This window comes from Micromys minutus, assembly GCF_963924665.1.
Source record: "Micromys minutus genome assembly, chromosome: 14".
Taxonomy (NCBI): domain Eukaryota; kingdom Metazoa; phylum Chordata; class Mammalia; order Rodentia; family Muridae; genus Micromys; species Micromys minutus.
In genome coordinates this window covers 47,496,039-47,515,862 of record NC_137983.1, presented here as the reverse complement: position 1 = coordinate 47,515,862, position 19,824 = coordinate 47,496,039, and the positions used below count along the sequence as shown (strand labels likewise).

The 19,824-nt window shown below is 40.9% G+C and overlaps 1 protein-coding gene across 1 annotated transcript in view; it reads left to right on the top strand.

The window, feature by feature from the left end:
* The window catches only part of AGPAT5 (1-acylglycerol-3-phosphate O-acyltransferase 5), a 41,799-nt gene extending 27,848 nt beyond the window's left edge, over window positions 1-13,951 (top strand). Inside the window, exons 4-8 of the mRNA XM_080928882.1 lie at window positions 1,070-1,159; window positions 6,785-6,875; window positions 8,623-8,784; window positions 10,235-10,358; window positions 12,388-13,951. Of these exons, the coding sequence (XP_080785008.1) occupies window positions 1,070-1,159; window positions 6,785-6,875; window positions 8,623-8,784; window positions 10,235-10,358; window positions 12,388-12,613 (693 nt within the window). The 3' untranslated portion in view covers window positions 12,614-13,951. The remainder of the gene's footprint in view (window positions 1-1,069; window positions 1,160-6,784; window positions 6,876-8,622; window positions 8,785-10,234; window positions 10,359-12,387) is intronic.
* The last annotated feature ends 5,873 nt before the right edge of the window (window positions 13,952-19,824 follow it).

Genomic DNA, 19,824 nt, shown 5'->3' with positions numbered 1-19,824 from the left:
TCCATTCCTCCTCAGTTTCCCTCCACAAAGGGGCAGACCTCCTGCAGATAGCAACCAAACATGGCATATCAAGTTGCAATAAGACTAGGCACCTCCCCGTTTATTAAGTCAGGGCAAGGCCTTAGGAGGAGAAATGGGTCTCAAAAGCAGGCAAAAGAGGCTTCCCTTCCCACTTTTAGGAGTCCTACAACAAGACCAAGCTACACAACCATCACATACACGCAGAGTCCAGGTCAGACCCATGTAGGCTCCTTGGTTTGTCAGTTCCGTTTCTTTGAGAGCCCCTATAAGCCTTATTTAGTTGGTTCTGTGGGCCAGGTTCTTGTGGCGTCCTCAACCCGTCTGGCTCCTACAATCCTTCCTCCCCGTCTTCTGCAAGATCCCCTGAGCTCTACCCAGTGTGTGGCTCCGGGTCTCTGCATCTGTTTCCATCAGTTGCTGGATGAAGCCTCTCTGATGAAGGTTATGCTAGGCTCCTGTCGGCAAGTACAGCAGATTATCACTAGGTTATATCGTATAACTCCAGGCTATCCAGCCTCTTGTTTCTGGTCCTTCTGTCAGAGATGTGCTACCTCTCGTGGCATGGCTCTCACACTGAATCAGTCACTGATTGGACTCCCACAACTTCTGTGCCACCTTTACCTCAGCACATCTTGTAGACAGGACAAATTGTAGATGGAAGGTTCCATGCTTGGCTTGGTGATCCCACTTTCAGTCTTGTCTGTTAACAGAAGAGGGTCAGTCCAGGCTCTGTATTCCCCATTACTAGGAGTCTTAGCTTGGGTCCCCCTCATAAATTCCTGGAAGTTCCTTTTGCATTAGCCTTCTACCTTGCTCCGAAATTGCTCCGCCCTCAATTCCAGCTGTCTCTCCTGGTACTCCATCCAGTTAAGTCCACCTGGATCCAGCTCATCCTTCTCCAGCTCCATCTTGATTTCGGCAATATTAGCTGTAACTTGAGTTCATAAATGTAGTTTGACTTTTTACTCATTGGGAGCTTAGTTGCCTTAATGACTACAGTGATTAGTTATTTAAAGAGTAATTGTTCTTTTTCTTTCCTATGCACCAGCATGGAGGAATTTATGTCAAACGAAGTGCCAAATTTAACGATAAAGAAATGAGAAGCAAACTTCAGAGCTACGTGAACGCAGGGACACCAGTAAGCATGGCCGTTTCTATTTCTCAACTCAGTTTATGGTTTAAGAAATTAAACTCTCAAGTCATTTTGACAATATATTACCCCATGAGGAATGATGAAACTGGTTCAGGGTGTTGTTGAGATAAACTGTCCTTGTAGCCGTCGGGTAAGATTGCAGCAGATGATTGTAAGTTCTCTCCCTAGTGACTGTCACTACTGGCTCAGGAGGAGCAAAGGTGTTTTAGTGTGCAGCTTTCTTTACACTGAAGCCACAAAGAGTTAGTTTTCACATGGGAATCAGTTCTACAAGAAGTAGTTGCTTTCTTTCTGTGTAAATTTGGATTTTTATTGTAGAAATTAAGATTAAAAAAAAAAACAACCAAACAACAACAAAAAACAAAAAAAGCAAAGAGTCTCCTCGTGAAGAATCACTCCGTGTCAGTATTTTACAGAACTTTTTTCTGTAAAGGGGGAAAAAGAATTCAAATTTTCTATCTCAAGAATGCTAACTGCTGCCAACTGCCTCTCCCCAAGGCCCCTCCCAGTATAGACCGGCATGGTTATGGTGAGGACTTGGAGTTGTTGTCTTTCTCCTCTTTCTGCCTCTCTATCCCTTCTCTCATGCCTCCACTTCCTGGGCAGCAGGCAAAGATGTGCATTGGCTACCACGGTCGTATCTCCTAGGACTTTGTAGGGTAGGAATTTGCACCTAACTTGAAGATGGTAGGAGTCGGTTATGATGAGATGAACAGCGGTCCTTTCTCCATTCACAGTGCACCCCAGAGAGCAAGTGCAGCCCCGGAAAGGGGATGCCTCCATTCGAAATGGAGGACAATTTGTTAAACCTTTAAAAAGTATCTTCAGAAGACAGACTTGTACTTTTTTGAAAATGTAAAAGGCTAAGGTGTAAATTTATGTACCCTCTCTTTCCTCCAACTTGCCCATCAACCTAGCCAGAGATGGTTACTTTAAAGATTCTTGTGTTTTCTACTGTGAGGTTGTATCTATAAAGCAAACAACGGCTTTATTTTACATGTATGTTGACCTTGTCTTCATAGTCTGCTCTTTTTGTGTCTTCTAGTTAGTTTTTTTTTTTATTAGAATGGATGGGATACTTCAGATCGTGTAAGTTGCTGCCTGGGGTCTCACTTATTAGCTCTGGTCCTTTAACAACCTCTCACTGTGAAATGCAAGACCAAGACCCAGTGACAAGTAACTTAATTGATGCAGTTCATAGAGAAAGGCTGCCTTTAACAGGAAAGCATCATTTCATTACAAGCTATTATTTTAAAAACCTAGAAATCTAATATTTGTGTTAAATAGCTCTTCATTTTGAATAGTTTCTAATGTGAAACAGATTGCTATATTTCCATCAGAGGCAGAAGCATCTCTTTAAAATGATACTGTGCATCTTGAATACATATTTTAAAAATTATGGAGATGATAATCATGGAAGAGAGAGACTCCCGTTCTTCTGGCAGGTGTTGAGCAGATAAGGCAGTGAGTACGGGCAGGTGTCAGTAAGTGGACCAGAGCCGACTCTGCTCGGGGCAGCTCGCCAGGTCTTCTCAGGGCTGCTCCCTCCTGTCCTGGAGCAGGGATCCCGTGTAAGAGCCCAGAAATGCCAGGCTGCTCCTTAGCTGTTCTCCTCCTAGTCTGTGACCACCTGCCTCATGTCCATGACAGCTAAAGAAGATAAACACCAAGTTTATATCTTCAGTTTGAAACTAATAGCAAAGAAGTTAGCACACATAGCCCACCTTATAAAAGTTTTACTTTAAGATCTTCACCATTGGAGCTGGAGAGATGGCTCAGTGGTTAAGAGCAATTGTTGCTCTCGTAGGGAACCTGGGTTTAGTTCACAGTAACCACATGGTAGCTTACAACTATCTAAAACTCCAGTTCCAGGGAATCCAATGTTCCAACGTTTTTCTTACCTCTGCAGGCACCAGCCATTCACTGTGTGTGTGTGTGTGTGTGTGTGTGTGTGTGTGTGTGTGTGTGTCTGTGTGTGTCTCTGTGTGTGTGTGTGTGTGTGCAGACAAATATTCATACACACAAAATTTTTTAAATCTAAAAAAAATTAAATTAAAACCTGGACTCTTGGCCAAGTGTGACAGTCATCAGGACCAGGGCTTGCAGGTGTCTTTAGTGCTCTTGTCTGAGAAGACTACCACTATAAGGCTGAGCCCCCAGAGAGGCTGCACACCAGGTGATGGTGACCAGGGCCTCAGCCTATGCTTCTTCTGACCAAGTACTAAAGCAGAAACAGGGAGAGGTTGTTTGGATTGTGTATTCATCACTTTTGGTTTCTGTGATGTTTTTGTGAAGTCCTAGTGCCATTATAATTTTCACTTTCTGGATAGATAAGAGAGTTTATTCAAGGTCTGGAGGCATATGAATGGAAGAGCTAGGCTTTACAGCCATTCAGGTAGTGTGCATAACTGCTTTTCTGTATTCTCTCTAGTGTCGTGTGTGTGTGTGTGTGTGTGAATCTGATGTCTTGTTAGTCACCTACTGTGTGCAGTAATAGTCATAAACATATAAAATACTTATGACTTTATCTGCCAAATTGTATTTAACTTTTAGCTTTTAATATAACAATATAATGATTACTTTCTTTAAAAATTGAATACCAGCCTGTTAATAGTTGCCTACATTCCTAGCACTCAGGAAACAGGCAGAAGTGTGAGAATTTCAGAATCATGCGGCTATATACAAGACTCCAAATTTGTGCTACATCCTCCATTCTTATTTGTAAGTCCCTATAAAATTAAAAAAAAAAAAAAAATCAAGGCACATGCTGCAGTATACAGTAGTGCAGAATAAACATTATTATCCCAACGAAGGGATTGGAGCACAAGGAAGGATCAGATCAAAGCAAGACTAAAACCCAAAGTGTCAGCGCCAAACCCTGAAGTTCCATGTCTGCCGTCAGGCACTGGAGCTCTGTGGGCGTGGTTAGACACTCCTTGTCTCTTCTTAGTCTGGCTCTCTTGAGTGCCTGCAGCTTTTATTTGTCAATATCCCATATTTTTGGTGTTTCCATTGCAACTTTGTGCTTCTCCTTCATAGTTTTACAGACAGGTCCTTCAGAAGCTCCATGCAGAGAATCGAACCCTGTTACATGTTTGTCTCACTGGCTTTCTGGAGTTTTGATACAATTCCCCCTTACCACGCCATTTTACTCTTAATGTCTGGCATACCTCCACACCAGTGCCAACTTGATGCTGCTGCCAAGGTCTGATGCTATTTCCAGAAGCAGCCTGGACCCTTTGGACTATAGTGGCCCCCTTTTGAAACTTAACTTCAAATGCTACTTTCCTAGGTGATTGTTTTCTAGGAGGGAATTCTTGCTAATGCTTTCTCAGTTTAAGCTCTCTCTTCTCAAATGAATGTGTTTTTTTTTATAATCTGAACTCTTTCATGGATGGGGGTCTTTTGCCCTGAGGGCATTTTTATTTTCCAGCACGAATCTGAGGAGGCTTTTTTGAACCTGCATTGAGCTCTACCATAGAATTTCTTCACACCTCCCTTTTCTACAACTTTAAATTTGCTCATATTCCCTTCACTTACAAACCTCCCACATGTTTCTGTCCTTTCTCATCATAAATCTGACCAAGAGCGGTGAGCCAGAATCTGCATACTGTTCTGTCTTGAGATTTCCTTCACCAAACCTATTAACATGGCTTGTAAATTCAGCATAACTTATATTATCAAGAAATGGGGCCAGGCATTGGTGGCTCGTGCCTTTAATCCCAGGAGGAAGAGGCAAATGGAACTGTTTGAGTTTGAATCCAGCCTAGTCTACAAGGCAAGTTCCAGTACAACCAGGGATACACAAAGAAACCCTAACTCAAAAACAAAAGGAGAAATAATAATCAAGTGCAGTACTGAGTGGTCTCTTGGTGCATCTCCAGGTCTCTTTTGTTTTTTTCTGAGACATCATGAACCTGAACCTGGCCCCACTATTTTAATTTCTCTCATCCTGATTTTCAAAGCTATTACCAGATTGGCCAGTCAGGCACTGGTTACAGTGGTATAGGGGTTTTCTACATAAAAGCTCCAGAATCTTGCACATTCCACCCAGAAGCATCTTTGGAAGAGGCCTAAAATCAAATGTCTTAAGGGCCGTGGGATCAGGTTTATCAGAGAAATAGCAGCACTCACTACTAGCGTTAACACTACGGTGTCACCCACTCCTCTTAAGCTCTGGTTGACTTCCTAATAGGAAGCAACTTGAGAGAAGGAGGATTGATTCTTGCCTATACTTTGTTGGTACATTTCATCCTGCAAGGGTGGGACTGTGATACAGCCTAGGCCACCAGAGGATGATACTGTTCGATTATGTCTGGGTGGGACAGGAAATGGTAATTCTCAACACCCTCCCCCCACCCCCAGAGACTTCCTTCAGCTAAGCCCCATACTCTAAATACTCTACAAGCTCCAAACATAATGCCACCAGCTGGGGATCAGCTGTTGACAATGCTGGTTCAGGGGTGCAGTTTACCTCCAGACCAGAGGAGCTGGAAATGGAGAACTGCAGAGGTGCTGTTGGACTTTACACCAGTTTTTCAGATAAATGAAGACATTCCTTTGTGAGCTTGGTTCAGAAACAAGTATGTATTCTCCTATAGATTTCTTTAGTAGGAGTTTCATACCCACAGATTGTTCAGAAGAACATTGCTTTTTATAGTAGCTATGTAGGGGAATAATACTGCTGGGAGTCACCTGAGCGTGGATAAGTGGACATGGTTCTTTCTCACGAGTCCCTATGCTGTTTTCTGTATTCCCTTTACTTGATGAGTTTATTTTCTCAATTGGCCACCAATGAAAAAGTATCTTTTTTTTTTTTTTTTTTTAACAGCACTCAGTTCTCAAGTTCCGAGTTTTGTTATTACATGGCCTTAATATTCACATTTTAACCTTTCCAAGAATTAAGTATAAAAACTTGAGTCAATTGATGACTTAGTAAATACCTATTTTGGTGCTTCTAAGCAATCATTTTGTTTACGGATAGTATATTCTTGGTTTATATCATGAACAAGAGGTTGCTTAAAGCAAGTGATGTAAAATACACTAGGAGAACTTTATGAATGGAACATTGTGTGAGCTTTTGAAACACAAGTACTAAACTCGCAATCAGTTTTCAGATAGATTCACTGTTAGCGACGATACGGCTAGATGTGCACCTATAATGGTCGGAGACTGGAGCTTGGGTATTCTGAGTTCCTTCTGTATTGATACAGACATATAGGAGATTCCACTAGTGTGGATGGTTAATATGTGCTGATAGAATTTTAATGCACAAGTAAAATGTCATGTCTTATTATTGAGAACCAGAGGGGTTGGTTGTGCCCAGATTTTAAATTAGTGACTGTTAGAATGTTCTGAGAAACAGCTTTAGGATTTTAAACATTGGCTTTAGCATAAATGTAGAGCTCCGTTTTATTATAATCCATGTTATGGTGGCCTTAATTGAATCTCTACATTTTGGTCACTCTGCTCAAAGTGAAGGCCATTTATAAACGAATATACATTTTCTCAGCATAGGAAATACTACCTCAGTAATAACAAAGTTCAAATTGCTAAATTAATGGCAACAACAGTGGACTCACACAAACTAAAGTTTATTTATGCCCACAGATGTATCTTGTGATTTTTCCAGAGGGAACAAGGTATAATGCAACATACACACAACTCCTTTCAGCCAGCCAGGCATTTGCTGCTCAGCGGGGTACGTAAAATTTTGACTGTATTTAGACAAACACTTTTAAAGGAGTGATCTTTGTTTCCTTAGAGTCTTTCTAGAGAATATGCGTTTCTTTTAAGAACTAAATGAAAGAATGTCTAATCTTCTGCAGAGTTAAGTATATTCTTATTAGTCTGTGTCTGAGAGGTTAGAGTCACAGGCTTGCTACGGCACATAGCCCAGGCTGTGAACTGAGTTAAAAAGTAAGTAAATGATATTCCCGAGAAAGATAATGGGGTGATTCAATATAAAGACTGGTGTATAACATAAATTTGTATGTATATGTAGCCCTATGTAAACCTCAGAACTTGGAGGTCAGGGCCCCACTGCAGCAGGCAAGTCTGTTAGTGATGCTGAGCTAATACTTAGAGGTAGAAAGACCAAGATAGGTGCCACAGCCTGTACATTTTGTCTCCCTTTTGATGCAGTTTTTTTTTTTTTTATTATTAGTTTTTAAGATTAGCCCATAAAATATGGGCTCATTATGGTCATTTTCATACAAGTCCGACAAAGCGCACACCCAGGAAGTGTTGAATACACCAGGAAGAATCAGTCAGCCTCAAGTTTCAGGATAGTTAGTGCCACATCATGCTTCAGAACTGGCAAGTGAGGGTCGTGTTCATTCCGTGTAAGACTAGAGGAGATCATGCTGTCTGACGTGGGATGGAAATTTCCCTCTGAGCAATCACAGAAGGGCTAGGTCTTCGTTATAAGCATTATAAGTGTCGGTGGTTATAATAAGCAGACATTAATGGACTAGGTGTTAATAGGTATAGATAGGCAAGAATTTGCTATTTTTATTTTCCCTCATATGTTGACACCACATCTAACCTTTTTGAGCATCTAGTCCTAATAATCTCATAAAAATACTGGCTGAGCGAGAAATGGTGGTGCAAAGCTATGATCCCAGCTCCTGGGATCTAAGGTGGGAAGATCATAAATATGAGGCCAGCTTGGGTCTGTTTAGAAAAAAAAAAAATCTGGTCACGGTAACAAGCCTGGAAGTTTCACAGGGCGATTCTGTAAAGGCTCTGAGATGAGATGGCCTCTAGTGACCAGTGCTTCACTGACAAGAGCACTTTCCCAGCTTGGTTGACTTTTTAGACTGCAGTACAAGTTTGTGAATAAATTACACTCCTTCTGCCCTGGGGACTGAACTCAGATATGTGGTTGTGGGAATCGTTTTTCTTTCCCACACCACCCTGCATTTTAAGAATTCTTCTGTAGACAGTCCCACCATCCTGTAGCTGTTCTTCCTTATGTAGCCACTTTCCCTGGAGAGAGGCAGTACAGACTTCAACCCGGGCTCTCCCTAGTCACTGCTCATAGCACATCTCAAAACCCAGTGCTTCCCATAGGCCAGGAGAGGGAGAAGTGGAAGAGAGTGGGGGAGAACGCTGAATTCTGTCTTATACAGACTGCGTGCTTAGCAAGATGCTTCTGCTCTTCTGTGGTCTTTCTTGCCAGAGCTTATCAAAGAGAAGGCTGCCAGTGGGCATACACTCCCCTAGGACCAGCCTACCCAGCTCCTCACAGGATACCTCATTCATGCAGATGTTCAATGGATATGTGTTCAATGGGGTTTGACCTAAGGAGAAATGGGAGTGTACAAGAGCATTCTAGGTGTGAGGTTAGAGCATTAAACTTTAATTTCTGTCTATTTAATGTAGTTGATAAGCAATTTAGATAAGCATTCCTAATTATGACCACACTGAATCTACCTGCTTTCTAGGACTTGCAGTATTAAAACATGTGCTGACACCAAGAATAAAGGCAACCCACGTTGCTTTTGATTCTATGAAGAGTCATTTGGATGCAATTTATGATGTCACAGTGGTTTACGAAGGGAATGAGAAAGGGTCAGGAAAATATTCTAACCCACCATCCATGACTGGTAAGCTCTTATTTTAATAAAAGCTGAATAGATATAAACTTTTGTTTGTTTGTTTGGTTGGTTGGTTATTTTATTTTGCTTTGTTTTGGTTCAGTTTAGTTTTTAGTAGAGGGTTCCACTATGAAGCTCTGTCTGTCCTGGAACTCACTTGTAGATCATACTGGCCTTGAGCTCCACTACACCCAGCCTCCCTCCCTCTTTTATGTTTTTCTTTTTTGCCCTGAGCCTTCTTTATAGCATGTTTGGCAAGAACATTGTCATTTTTTTACATGAAGAAATGTTGCCTTTTTGCAGTGTGCTAGATTTTAAGGACTCATAACTATTGCCTTTGTCATGTAAGCAGAGGGCTTTGAGTGGGGATCATTCAGGTAACTGTAGCTACAGACTCAACATTGGAACATGGGGACAGGTAAAAAAGGAGTAATGGAAGATCCTGGCCCCTTTCAAAGTACTCATTTTACAGAGTGTGGAGAGTGGCAGAGAAGAGAGAGACGTGGTACTTTGTTAGGTACAAAAGAGGTCTCTTATAATCCCAGTACTCAGGAGGAAGAGGCCAAAGACCATGAGTACAAGGCCAGGCTGAACAACCCAGTGAGATTCTAAATCAGGAAATCAAGGGTTGGGATAAAGCTCCGTAGGACAGTTTTTGTCTGCCATGCACAAGGCCCTGAATTTAACTCCCAGCAACAACACAGGGGTGAGGGGGTGGGCAAAATCCAAGACTTACTCTTGGAGACTTCCTGTATGAATATTGGATTCTTGGAAAGTAAATAGTCTCCAGAGGTTTCAGGTGAGACTCTCTGCTTCCTAGTAAACAGGAAGCCAAGAATATTATGTCATGCTGAAAATGTGATGGAAAACGTATTCTGAAGAATGTCTGCGCACCAGTGTGATGAAGACTTGAAGTTCAAAGACATTTTTACTCCCTGGCCCCATGCAGTCCTTCTGTATTGAGTATTTTTCTAGTGTTCATCTTTATTTGGATGTTAACCTTCAGGAACATGAAGCAGTTGATGGTCAAAACCAGCCAGTTTTCTTACATACGTGGTGGATAAAATTGGTTTTGACAGTGAACGAAGAAAAGCACTAAAATGTATACTATTGTAACTTTTAAATACTTTAAATATAAAGTTTTATGTTACTATACAGAGTGATAGGTTTCATATTGATTTTTTTTTTTTTTTTTTTTTTTTTTTTTTTTTTTTTTTGCATAGCTAGAGGAAGGATGGCTGCTTCTCCAAAGTCAACTATTAGTCATTGGAGGCTAACATGGGGTTAACGAGAGCTGTGTGCTAATGAGCTTTTAATTTCAGCTTAATACTGCAAATCAATACTGCAAAAAACTATTGTTTTCAATATTTTAGTCTTAATGTTTTATATTTATAGTAAGTTACTTTATATAATCATTAAGTCTAACATAGGAAGACATGAAATCTTCTTTTTTTGCTAGAGTTTCTCTGCAAACAGTGCCCAAAGCTTCATATTCACTTTGATCGTATAGACAAAAATGAAGTTCCGGAGGAACAAGAACACATGAAAAAGTGGCTTCATGAGCGCTTTGAAATAAAAGATAAGTAAGTGGTAACAGCTCCAGCGTGTAGAAACTGCAGTTCAACTAAACCACTGTCGTAACCTCACATACTTAATATGTAACATGTTTAACGGTACATTATCCTTGTACAACAATTAAGTTTAACATTCTACATAAGTTTAGCTGTTGATTTATGTACAGTGACAAATCAACACAGTAACAGGGACACCTTTATTCCAAAGTTGATGGCAAAGCTGAATGAAACTAAAGTCTGTATTGTTCCAAGAATGTTTATTATGAACTCAGGCTAAATCTTACTCTATCCTTGAGTGCTCACATTGTAAACTTTTATGAGTCACTATACAATTCATGTCATGGTGACCTACCCATAGTGTACCTGGGCGGAGACTGCTGTGTGGTAAAAGAGCCTTTCTTCTGCAGCTCCACAGAGAACACAAGGCTGTGGGGTTAGAGACTGAAGCATAGGTGAGCACCACACCCGTGTGTTCTGGGAAGGAAGGGAGTTGTTGCTTTCATGATGAAATTGTGCTTTCTTGAGTTAGTAGAAATTATTGCAAGTACAGCAGGTTGAAAATGAAGCTTCATGTTAGATTTGTGCCCTGTGTTGTCACATGTCTGCGCCTGACATAGCTTTTCAGCCCAGCAATTTGGGATTACTTTGATGATGGTGACAATGTAAAAAGACCTATGTATTTTAATATGAGAACGTTTTCAGAAAAGGGCCAGACAGTGTTTAATGCCCACCCATTTGTGTTACAGCCAGTTAGCACACACTGTTGTTACCTCAATGGGAGTAGCTCACAAGGCAGTCGGGGCACTTCCTGTGCTTCTGGGCCCTGTCCTGCTGCTATAATCTTACATCAGAGGGAGAACTTAACTACTTTTTAAATTTCTCTTGTCTGCTTTTATAATTTCATGTAAATCAGAACTTTTGGTAGGTGACTTTGTCACTGGTCTGTTGCTGTGAACAGACACCTTGACCAAAGCAACCAAAGAGAAAGCATTTAACTGAGCACTTCCATCCAGCTTCAGAGGTTTAGTCCATTGTCATCATGGTGGGAAGCATGGGGGCATTTAGGCAGACATGGTGCTGGAGAAGCAGTTGAAAGCTACATTCTGATCACAGGTAGGAAGAGACAGACTGAGCCTGGGATGGGTTTTTGAAATCTCAAAGCCTCTCATCCCTACTCCATATCCTCACCCCTATAACATACGTCTTCCAAGGCCATACCTTCTAATCCTTCTCAAATAATCATCTTGCCCAGTGACTAAGCATTCAGATATGGGAACCTATGGGAGCCATTCTTATTCAAGTCACCTCAGGAGGAAAACTCCTATGTTATAAGAACTTCTTTTCCTTCACTTCTTTGAAAGCTTATTTTTGTGTGATGGCCTCACACTTGCCAGGCAAACATTCTACCACTGAGCTACCGCCTCAGCCCTTTTCATTGATTTCTTACAGGATAACTATGGAAGGAAGGAGAAGCTGGAAGATCATTTAGTCATATGAGTCATGTTGGTATAGCCACTTACAGATGGAAGGTTTAAAAACAAAAATGAAGCTGGAGCCATCGTGGCTCAGCAGTTAAGAGCACTGGCTGCTCTTCCCGAGCGCTCAGGTTCATTTCCCAGCACCCACATGGTGGCTCTGTAAATGTAACTTCAAATTCAGTGACTTTGATACCCTCTGCTGGCCTCTGTGGGTACCAGACACAATCATGGTATACAGACATACTAGCAAAACACCCATGCACATAAAAGCACATAAACATATCTTTATTTTAAAAATTCCCAAAGTCCTCATTAAATATCTTAAACCGTATATTGAGTTTCATTTCCTATGTGGTAAGAGTATAATACGATGTTGATACGACAAATGAGCGCCCTACTGTGCCATCTCTGACGGCTCCACACGCATCCAGGTTTTCTAAGGAGCTGTACTTGCTCAGCAAGTGCTCAAAATCAAGTAGACAGCTTTTGTTTGTTTGTTTCAACACCAGAATGTCCAAAACTGAAAGTATCGATTCTGTTGCTTTTCTTTCTGGCCATAGGTTGCTCATAGAATTCTATGACTCACCAGATCCAGAAAGAAGAAACAAATTTCCTGGGAAAAGTGTTCACTCCAGACTAAGTGTCAAGAAGACTTTACCTTCAGTGTTGATCCTGGGGAGTCTGACTGCTGTCATGCTCATGACGGAGTCGGGAAGGAAACTGTATATGGGCACCTGGTTGTATGGAACCCTTCTTGGCTGCCTGTGGTTTGTTATTAAAGCATAAGCAAGTAGAGGGGCTGCAGTCATTGTCTCTCACTGATGGCTACGCATTGCATCACTTTCTTTGCTGAACTAAGTACGTTTTTTTAAGCCTTGATGATTGAACCCTGGATAGAGTTTGTGACCACAGCCACCATGCATTTGATTTGGGGCGAACACACATGGGTTTTCAGGTGCTGGGCTTGCTGGAGACATGGAAGCTAAGTGGAGTTTATGCTGTTCTTTTATGTTTTTATAAATTAATGTACACTTGTGAAGATTGCTGGATGCTGTCTATGACCTGGATGGCTGTATTTTAACATTAGTTTGCAGTGTGTTTCGCTATATTGGTTATCTTCCATTTGACTACTTGGCAGCTCAGACTCTTAATACTAAAGTATTTTATATTTTGAAGCTATGTGGTACTGGGGTTTATGTTAATTTCTGAAAGTCAACGAAAGACACTGTAATGATGTGTTAAGATGTTCCAAGAAAAAGGTGAGAAGTATTCATGGCAAAGAAGATCTGTCCAGTGTATATTTTTTATTATATTGCTCTATTTAGCTAATTTTCTTTATATTTGCAAAATAATGAACATTTCTAATATTTATTAAAATGCTTGATTTGCATACCCCTATTCTACACAGAAAGATGCGTAGAGTGTCAGAATAGACTTGAAGCTCTGACATGACTGTCTCCTTTGGCAGAGCTTTAGTAGCCCAGCTTCTGAGCTACTGTGTTAGTACCTCCCAGCACCTGTGCCGTTAAGTACTTACGAGTGTAGGGCCCTGTCACTCTCACATCGGAATGGACATCCACGGAGCTCTAGGGTGGTGGGCTGCCAGCACCCCATCTATCCTAGCACGTGCCTTCTGCCTGGCTCCCTTTGCTTTGGCACTGCGTTTGGTCTGGGTGTAGGTGCTCACGGTTGCTCGCTGCTTGTTCCTGGCTCTCTGGCTTGGTGTCCTCTAGTGGTGCTGTTCATTGTTAGGGTGCAGGTAGTGCTGCCCTGGATAAGGGGGGCATTTCCCTGGCTCTTGAGGGTGAGCCTCCTTGGCTACTGCAGAAGTATTATACATTCATTTCCATGGAGCCACACTACTGGTACATGTCCCCTGTGACCAGAGCTACCTTCCTGGACCAAATCATACTGTTGTGAGTCATGGGACAATGTGTCCTAGGGAGGAGGGTTTCTAAAGTGTGATTTGCCATATTTCTATATTGTAATTTAAGCGTGATTGCCTACTAGTCATTGAAGGTAACATTTCTGCAAACTTCATACAGATTTTTGTCACAAAATTACTATACCAATGATCTAGTTGAAATAGACCGATTGAGTCACAATAAATAATTTTTTTTTTAATTGAGGGAAAATTTGCCTCTTGTTTTTTCAGAACCAGAAAAATAGGTCATTTCAAACACCTTTGAAGAGTCGTATGCTGTCACTTGGTGTCTGTTAATATGTATGTTCATGTATGAATATGTGTATTCACATATGAATATAGAGGCCTAAAAGGAAACAAGCTTGTGCATCATGTTACTGCGCAGAATTATAACGGTTTTTACTTACAAAGTGCAGTTGAGATCGATTTCATGGCTTTATTAGATCCTTTTTTTTTCCAGCAGTTTTATTAGAGCTTATTTTGACCAGATCAAAATAGGTACAAGTTCTGAGACTTTAAATATGGCTGAGGGCTAGAGGGACAGCTCAGCAGTTAAGAACACATGCCCCTATTTCAAGGTCTGCAGTTCCCAGCACCCACGTGGAGGCTCACAGAAGGCTATAATTCTAGCCCCATGGAATTGGATACATCCTTTAGCCTCCATAAGAATCTTGCTCTCAAGTGCCCACGAGTGCTCGTACACACACGCGTGCATGTGCACACACACACACACACACACACGCACATCTTTAAATATCCTGGATGTATGTACATTTACATTTTAAGAAACAGAACCATGAAAATTCCGTGGACTGTAGCCGATTCTTTTTGAACGGGCACAGTGGTCTGAGTGTGACCTTTTGAACATTGGCACTGTACTCACTCTCCAGCCTATCAAATGTGGTAGTTTGAGATACAGCGTATCAAAGTCTTTGAAAAACTAGAAGCTTCTCATAAACATGTTTATTTTGACTTGATATTACTATTTTCTGAAAATTAACTGTGATTATTTTCACATAGTTTAGGATTTATGTTGTGCTATTGTTGAATAGCAGCTTAGGGACTGCACTTTTCATTTCTAAGACTGCCGTCAGTGTGCGTGCTTTAAGTGTTTCAGAAAGGGCATCGGGATGAAAGAAAGGAAATAAAATCTCTCCTTGTCTCTCATGTCTGTGCTCTCTGACATTTCACAACGCAGAGATTCACCCGTTTTCCAGCAGATAAAAAGGTTAGTGTTTAGCCCTGCATTCTGAGTTTAGAAAGCTACAATACTTTTTAAATATTGAGCAAAGTTTTAAAAAATACATTGGAATACCCCCCAAATCGTGAGGCAATGCAGTAGTTGGACTATATAAGCTAATTTGCCTACTTTAAAGGATGTGACACCTTCCAGGAAACATGTCCAGTTCACTGAACAAGGCTGTATGCGAAAGTGCCAGCCTGGCCAGTTAGATACTTCGTGGCTTCTTCCATATTTCATTTCTATTTTCTTTTCACTTAGATTAGTGTCAGTTTTTTTAACTTATATATACATTTTTCTTTATCATATTACATGCTTTATCAATCAATGAACTAACTAGGTTAGTTACTTAAAATATCTACATAATGAGATCTGCCAAAATGTAGGCATAAACAAATTGACTTCTAATTGTGTACCAGATCCACATTTGAAAGAACAGAAATGTCTCACCAGACAGTAAGGTCAATGTAAAACACTAAACTTTGACCACACCAGATGTTTTTGAAGTGTTGAGATTGAAGACTGGGTGCTTGTGGGATGTTAACATACCTGTGGGCAGGCCAGTTACTCCCTTTCTTTTTGTCTTTAGACTAAAAATTGGCTGACTTAAATAAAATATCACCAGTTCCATAGAGTTTGCATTATAGACAGAATATGTAACATTTAATCATTGGTGTGAAAATTGGTACTTTGATGAAATTAATATTTGGAATATCCAGATGATTTGATATTATGTAAGTATTTGTGTGATTGACTGAATTTAAAATCTTTTATTCATATATCATGGGTAACAGCTAGGAATTGTGACACATGGCTACAATCCAGGCAGGAAGAAGGCTACACGTTCAAAGTCAGCCTGGTCTACATATAAATTTAAAACTAGCCAGGACTCTGTACTAAGTTCTCACCCCACACAAACAAAAGAAGTTATATAGAGAACCAGTTGGAATTTTGTTGCAACATTTTTGTTACTTTCATTTAATGGACTGGAGAGATGTATCAGCAGTTAGGATCAGAGTTTGCTCTTTTGGAGGATGGGTTCTGTTCCCAGCACCCACAGGACAGTAACTGAAGTGACTGTAACTTCAGTTCCAGGGTATCCAAACCCTTCATACACACACACACACACACACACACACACACACACACACACACACACACACGCAGGCAAAAAATTAACATGCATAAAATCAAAGTAAATTATTTAAAAAATTTTAAAAGATTTAATTTGATATATTTTCAGTTTGTGTATGCTGAAGTAGATCTGTTGCTTTTGGCAAACTGTAATATGTGGAGTTTTATAAGAGGCCAGTGATCTGTTTCATATAATGTCCCTTGGATAATGCCTGGTTGCTACTCAGGCAGAGAAGTTCCTTGAAGGAGTTACATCACATAGAAAACTGATGTCAGCACAGGTATTCAGTACCTGCTTATGTGACGCGACAGGCCAGTGTTTTACCTAGACTGGTGTTTTGTCATATCTGAATAGATAACTGACAGAGACATAGTCTACAATTCTATAAATCTTCATATGGAAAATCAAGTAGGGATGCCATTGATATAATCAGTGTTGCCTGAAGGGATCAAGAAATTAAGTTCCAAAGTAATCAAGTAATTGGTTACTGCGTTTTCTTATGTAGCTTCAGAATAAATTCTGATTGTGTTCCTGGGTTTACTGGCACCTTATAATCCAGTACAAAGCAAAAATATGAACCTCAATTTTTTTTTTTTTTTTTGGTTAGAATCTGGTAACAAAGGGTTATATTGTTTTATAAAGTTTATGTTTTGTGTGTATATGTATGTTTTGTTGCCAGATGTAGCTATAAAGCTGCATTGTTTCAGGTGTGTCTTTTGTTTGAGACTTGTTGAGTACTCACTGTATGCTTGGGCTGCTGAATCTCTTGTAGGTAGCTTGTCTGATTCTGCAGGCAGACCACCACATGTTGGGTCCTTCTACCTCTGGTAACCATCCAACCTTGGACAACTTTAAATAAAGTGTATCCCAGGTCTTTCACCTGTAGAACATTGCTACAATGTTACCCACATGGTTGAGACCATATGAACTAATACAGATGCAGGTGAAGACCAGATGCAGAGCATAGAAAGAATATAGCCGGTGCTGACTCAGGTTCACTTCCTCTGTCCTCATAGATGATGCTCTGGTCAGACAAGGGTTTGGATACAGTCTAGTCCTCTCCTGTTTCACTGGAGACAGTGGGGTGTGGGGGTGGGTGGTCCTAGTGGAGAGACATGATGAGAAAGAACACCTCCATTGTAAGTCTCATAGCCTCTCAACTGCTGGATAGAAGCTGGATCTTCAGGGCGGGGTGGGGAGTCTGAGATCTCTTGCTGAGGCCACAGAGGGAGGGGATAGTGTGGCATCTTCGGGAATGTCTGAGGGATTTCTCCTAGCATTCCACACTGTGGTAAACTTTACACTACGTACTCTGTGGTGATGTAATCTTTAGGACGATGCCTGTCAGAGCTTCCCTTTACCTGTGTAGTCAAGAATGTATTGAAGCCCGTGGGGAAGTTAGTGTGGTGACTCCATGGAATGTGGGGTCCTATATGTAAAGTTGCACTCAGTTCAGCTCTACTTGTCAAAAGTGTGAGGGCAAATTTGTTCATTATTTTCTGACATCTTTCAGCTCAGAATTGTCAGAAATGTTCATTGTTAAACATTTTTCCTTGTCACTTGAAACCATGCCTATATTGGCTTCTGTGCTATGCCTATATGAGTTACTTTCTGTGTGGGCCAGGAGTTGTTTTGATAATTTTAGGGGCATTTAACATATTTCTATTTGTCTGAGACCCCCTTCTGTTTTCTCACTGGCACTGTCTCTTTAGTCTGTTGCAGAAAGAGCAGAGAAAATTCTTATGTCTCCCAGGTGCCTCCCCCTCTCCCGTCTTTGTGCCCTTGCTGAAGTAAAAAACAACCAACAACTTTTGTGGCAACCATTTTTTGTGTAATAGAAATGAGATCATCCAAGTTAGACCAAAGAGCTGGGTTGTCTGTCTATGTCTCTGTCTCCCCCTTACCTCCTTTTTCTAGAGAGATTCACTGTGGTTTGGTTGGTTGGAAGTCCTGATATGGTAGCAGTTCCTGTGGTATAGTGAGGGCCTTATTGCTGAGCTGTGAAAATCCAAAGGGCAAAAGGGACAGAGCTGTCTCAAGTCCCTGAGGGCTCCACCTAGTGCCAGTCCTTCCAACCACCCTTCTTTTCAACTCCATGCCATTGCTGATTAAATTTTCAGCACTTGAATTTTGGAGAGACATTCAGCGCATGGTAAGCCCACATGAGCATTAAATTGGATTCTTAGGGGGATTCTGAAGGATCTGCTTTTAAAAACAAACAACTTTCCCAATGAAGTTGCATTGGAACCAGATGTTTAAAATTGGGCACACCCTCGACTCCCACACCCTCACACCCTCACCCATGAATGGCTTGAACAGGTGGTTTTTTTCCCAGAAGCAACATAGAGCTGGATTGATTTGTTATTAGGGACCTAAATTCTCTGCTGACTGTACTGTTAACCTCAACCTCAAAATGGATTACATAGCCCATAGTGGCTGCCAGACCACCCCACTGCCTCTCTGATTAAAGCCATCAAGAGGAACAGCAAAGGATAGAGGAATGACTATCTTTAAGGTATTTCCAGAGAGTCCCTAATGTTTCTATTTACCGTGACTGGAACCTAGTTCAAGGCTTCATTTAGCTGCAAGGGAAGCTGAGAAATGAAATCTTCAGCTTTGTTATCCTGAATAAAATTGAAGGTCTGAGAGATAAAAATGTTCTGAGAATAGTGGCAATGTTTGCATCATCTTCTGAGATAAATGATGAAGATTACTAAATTAATAAGGTAAATTTTTATCATAGTCCAACCCAATAGAGCAGGCTGGGGATGTGACTGAGTTGACAGTATATTTCCTTAGTGTAGACATAGCCCAAACCTGTTGCAGTAAACATTAAAAAAAAATATACCCCCAGGTACTCTGAGCCCTCTCCCATGTTAGTTCCAGCACCAGCAGACCATATTGAATTAACATATTTATCTCATCAGAAGCCTCTCCCCTCAGGCAGAGGGCCAGCCACAAACTCTACCTACACTCCAACCAAACAAATTGAAAACTCCAGAACTTGTAATTTAACAATGGCTTTATCTTAGATTTTCTCAGTAAATTTTATACTCCACAAAACATCCACACCATAAACTCAGAGCCAAGTGATATATAATTTTCCCATCTAGAGAAGACAAATTCTATACAAAACCATCCCTTATAAAACAATCATAACAACCTGTAGCTATGCAGAGACAGAGAGGATCATCCGAGTCTTCCTCCATCTTGCATTCTCTGGCTCCTCTCTTCCTCTTTCTAAAACTTTGTTCTGCCTACCCTTCCTTCTCGTCCAATGACAGGACTTGTGCCTGCCCTCTTTTAAGTTCAACCACTCAAACCAATAGAGTAGGTGGGGGTGTGGCCAAGTTGGTACAGTACACTTGCCTATCATAGCACAACTGCTATGGTAACAAAACATTGTAATCCCAAGCACTCAGTGTGTAGATGAAGGAGAATTAGAAATTCCAAGGCCATCCTCAGCTATATAGAGTTCAATACCACCTTGTTTCCACCTTACTCTTTGAGACAGTGTCACTAAACCTGGTCTAGTTCACTGGTTCAACTAGAGTGACCCACAAACTCCAGCATCCCACTCAGAACTGTGAATATCTTTTTAGAAAACAAAACAGAACAAAACAAAGACCATAAGTGCTGGGGATACAAGCTCAAGTTCTCAGCCTTCATGGTTTGAACTTTACTGAATGAGCTTCCAA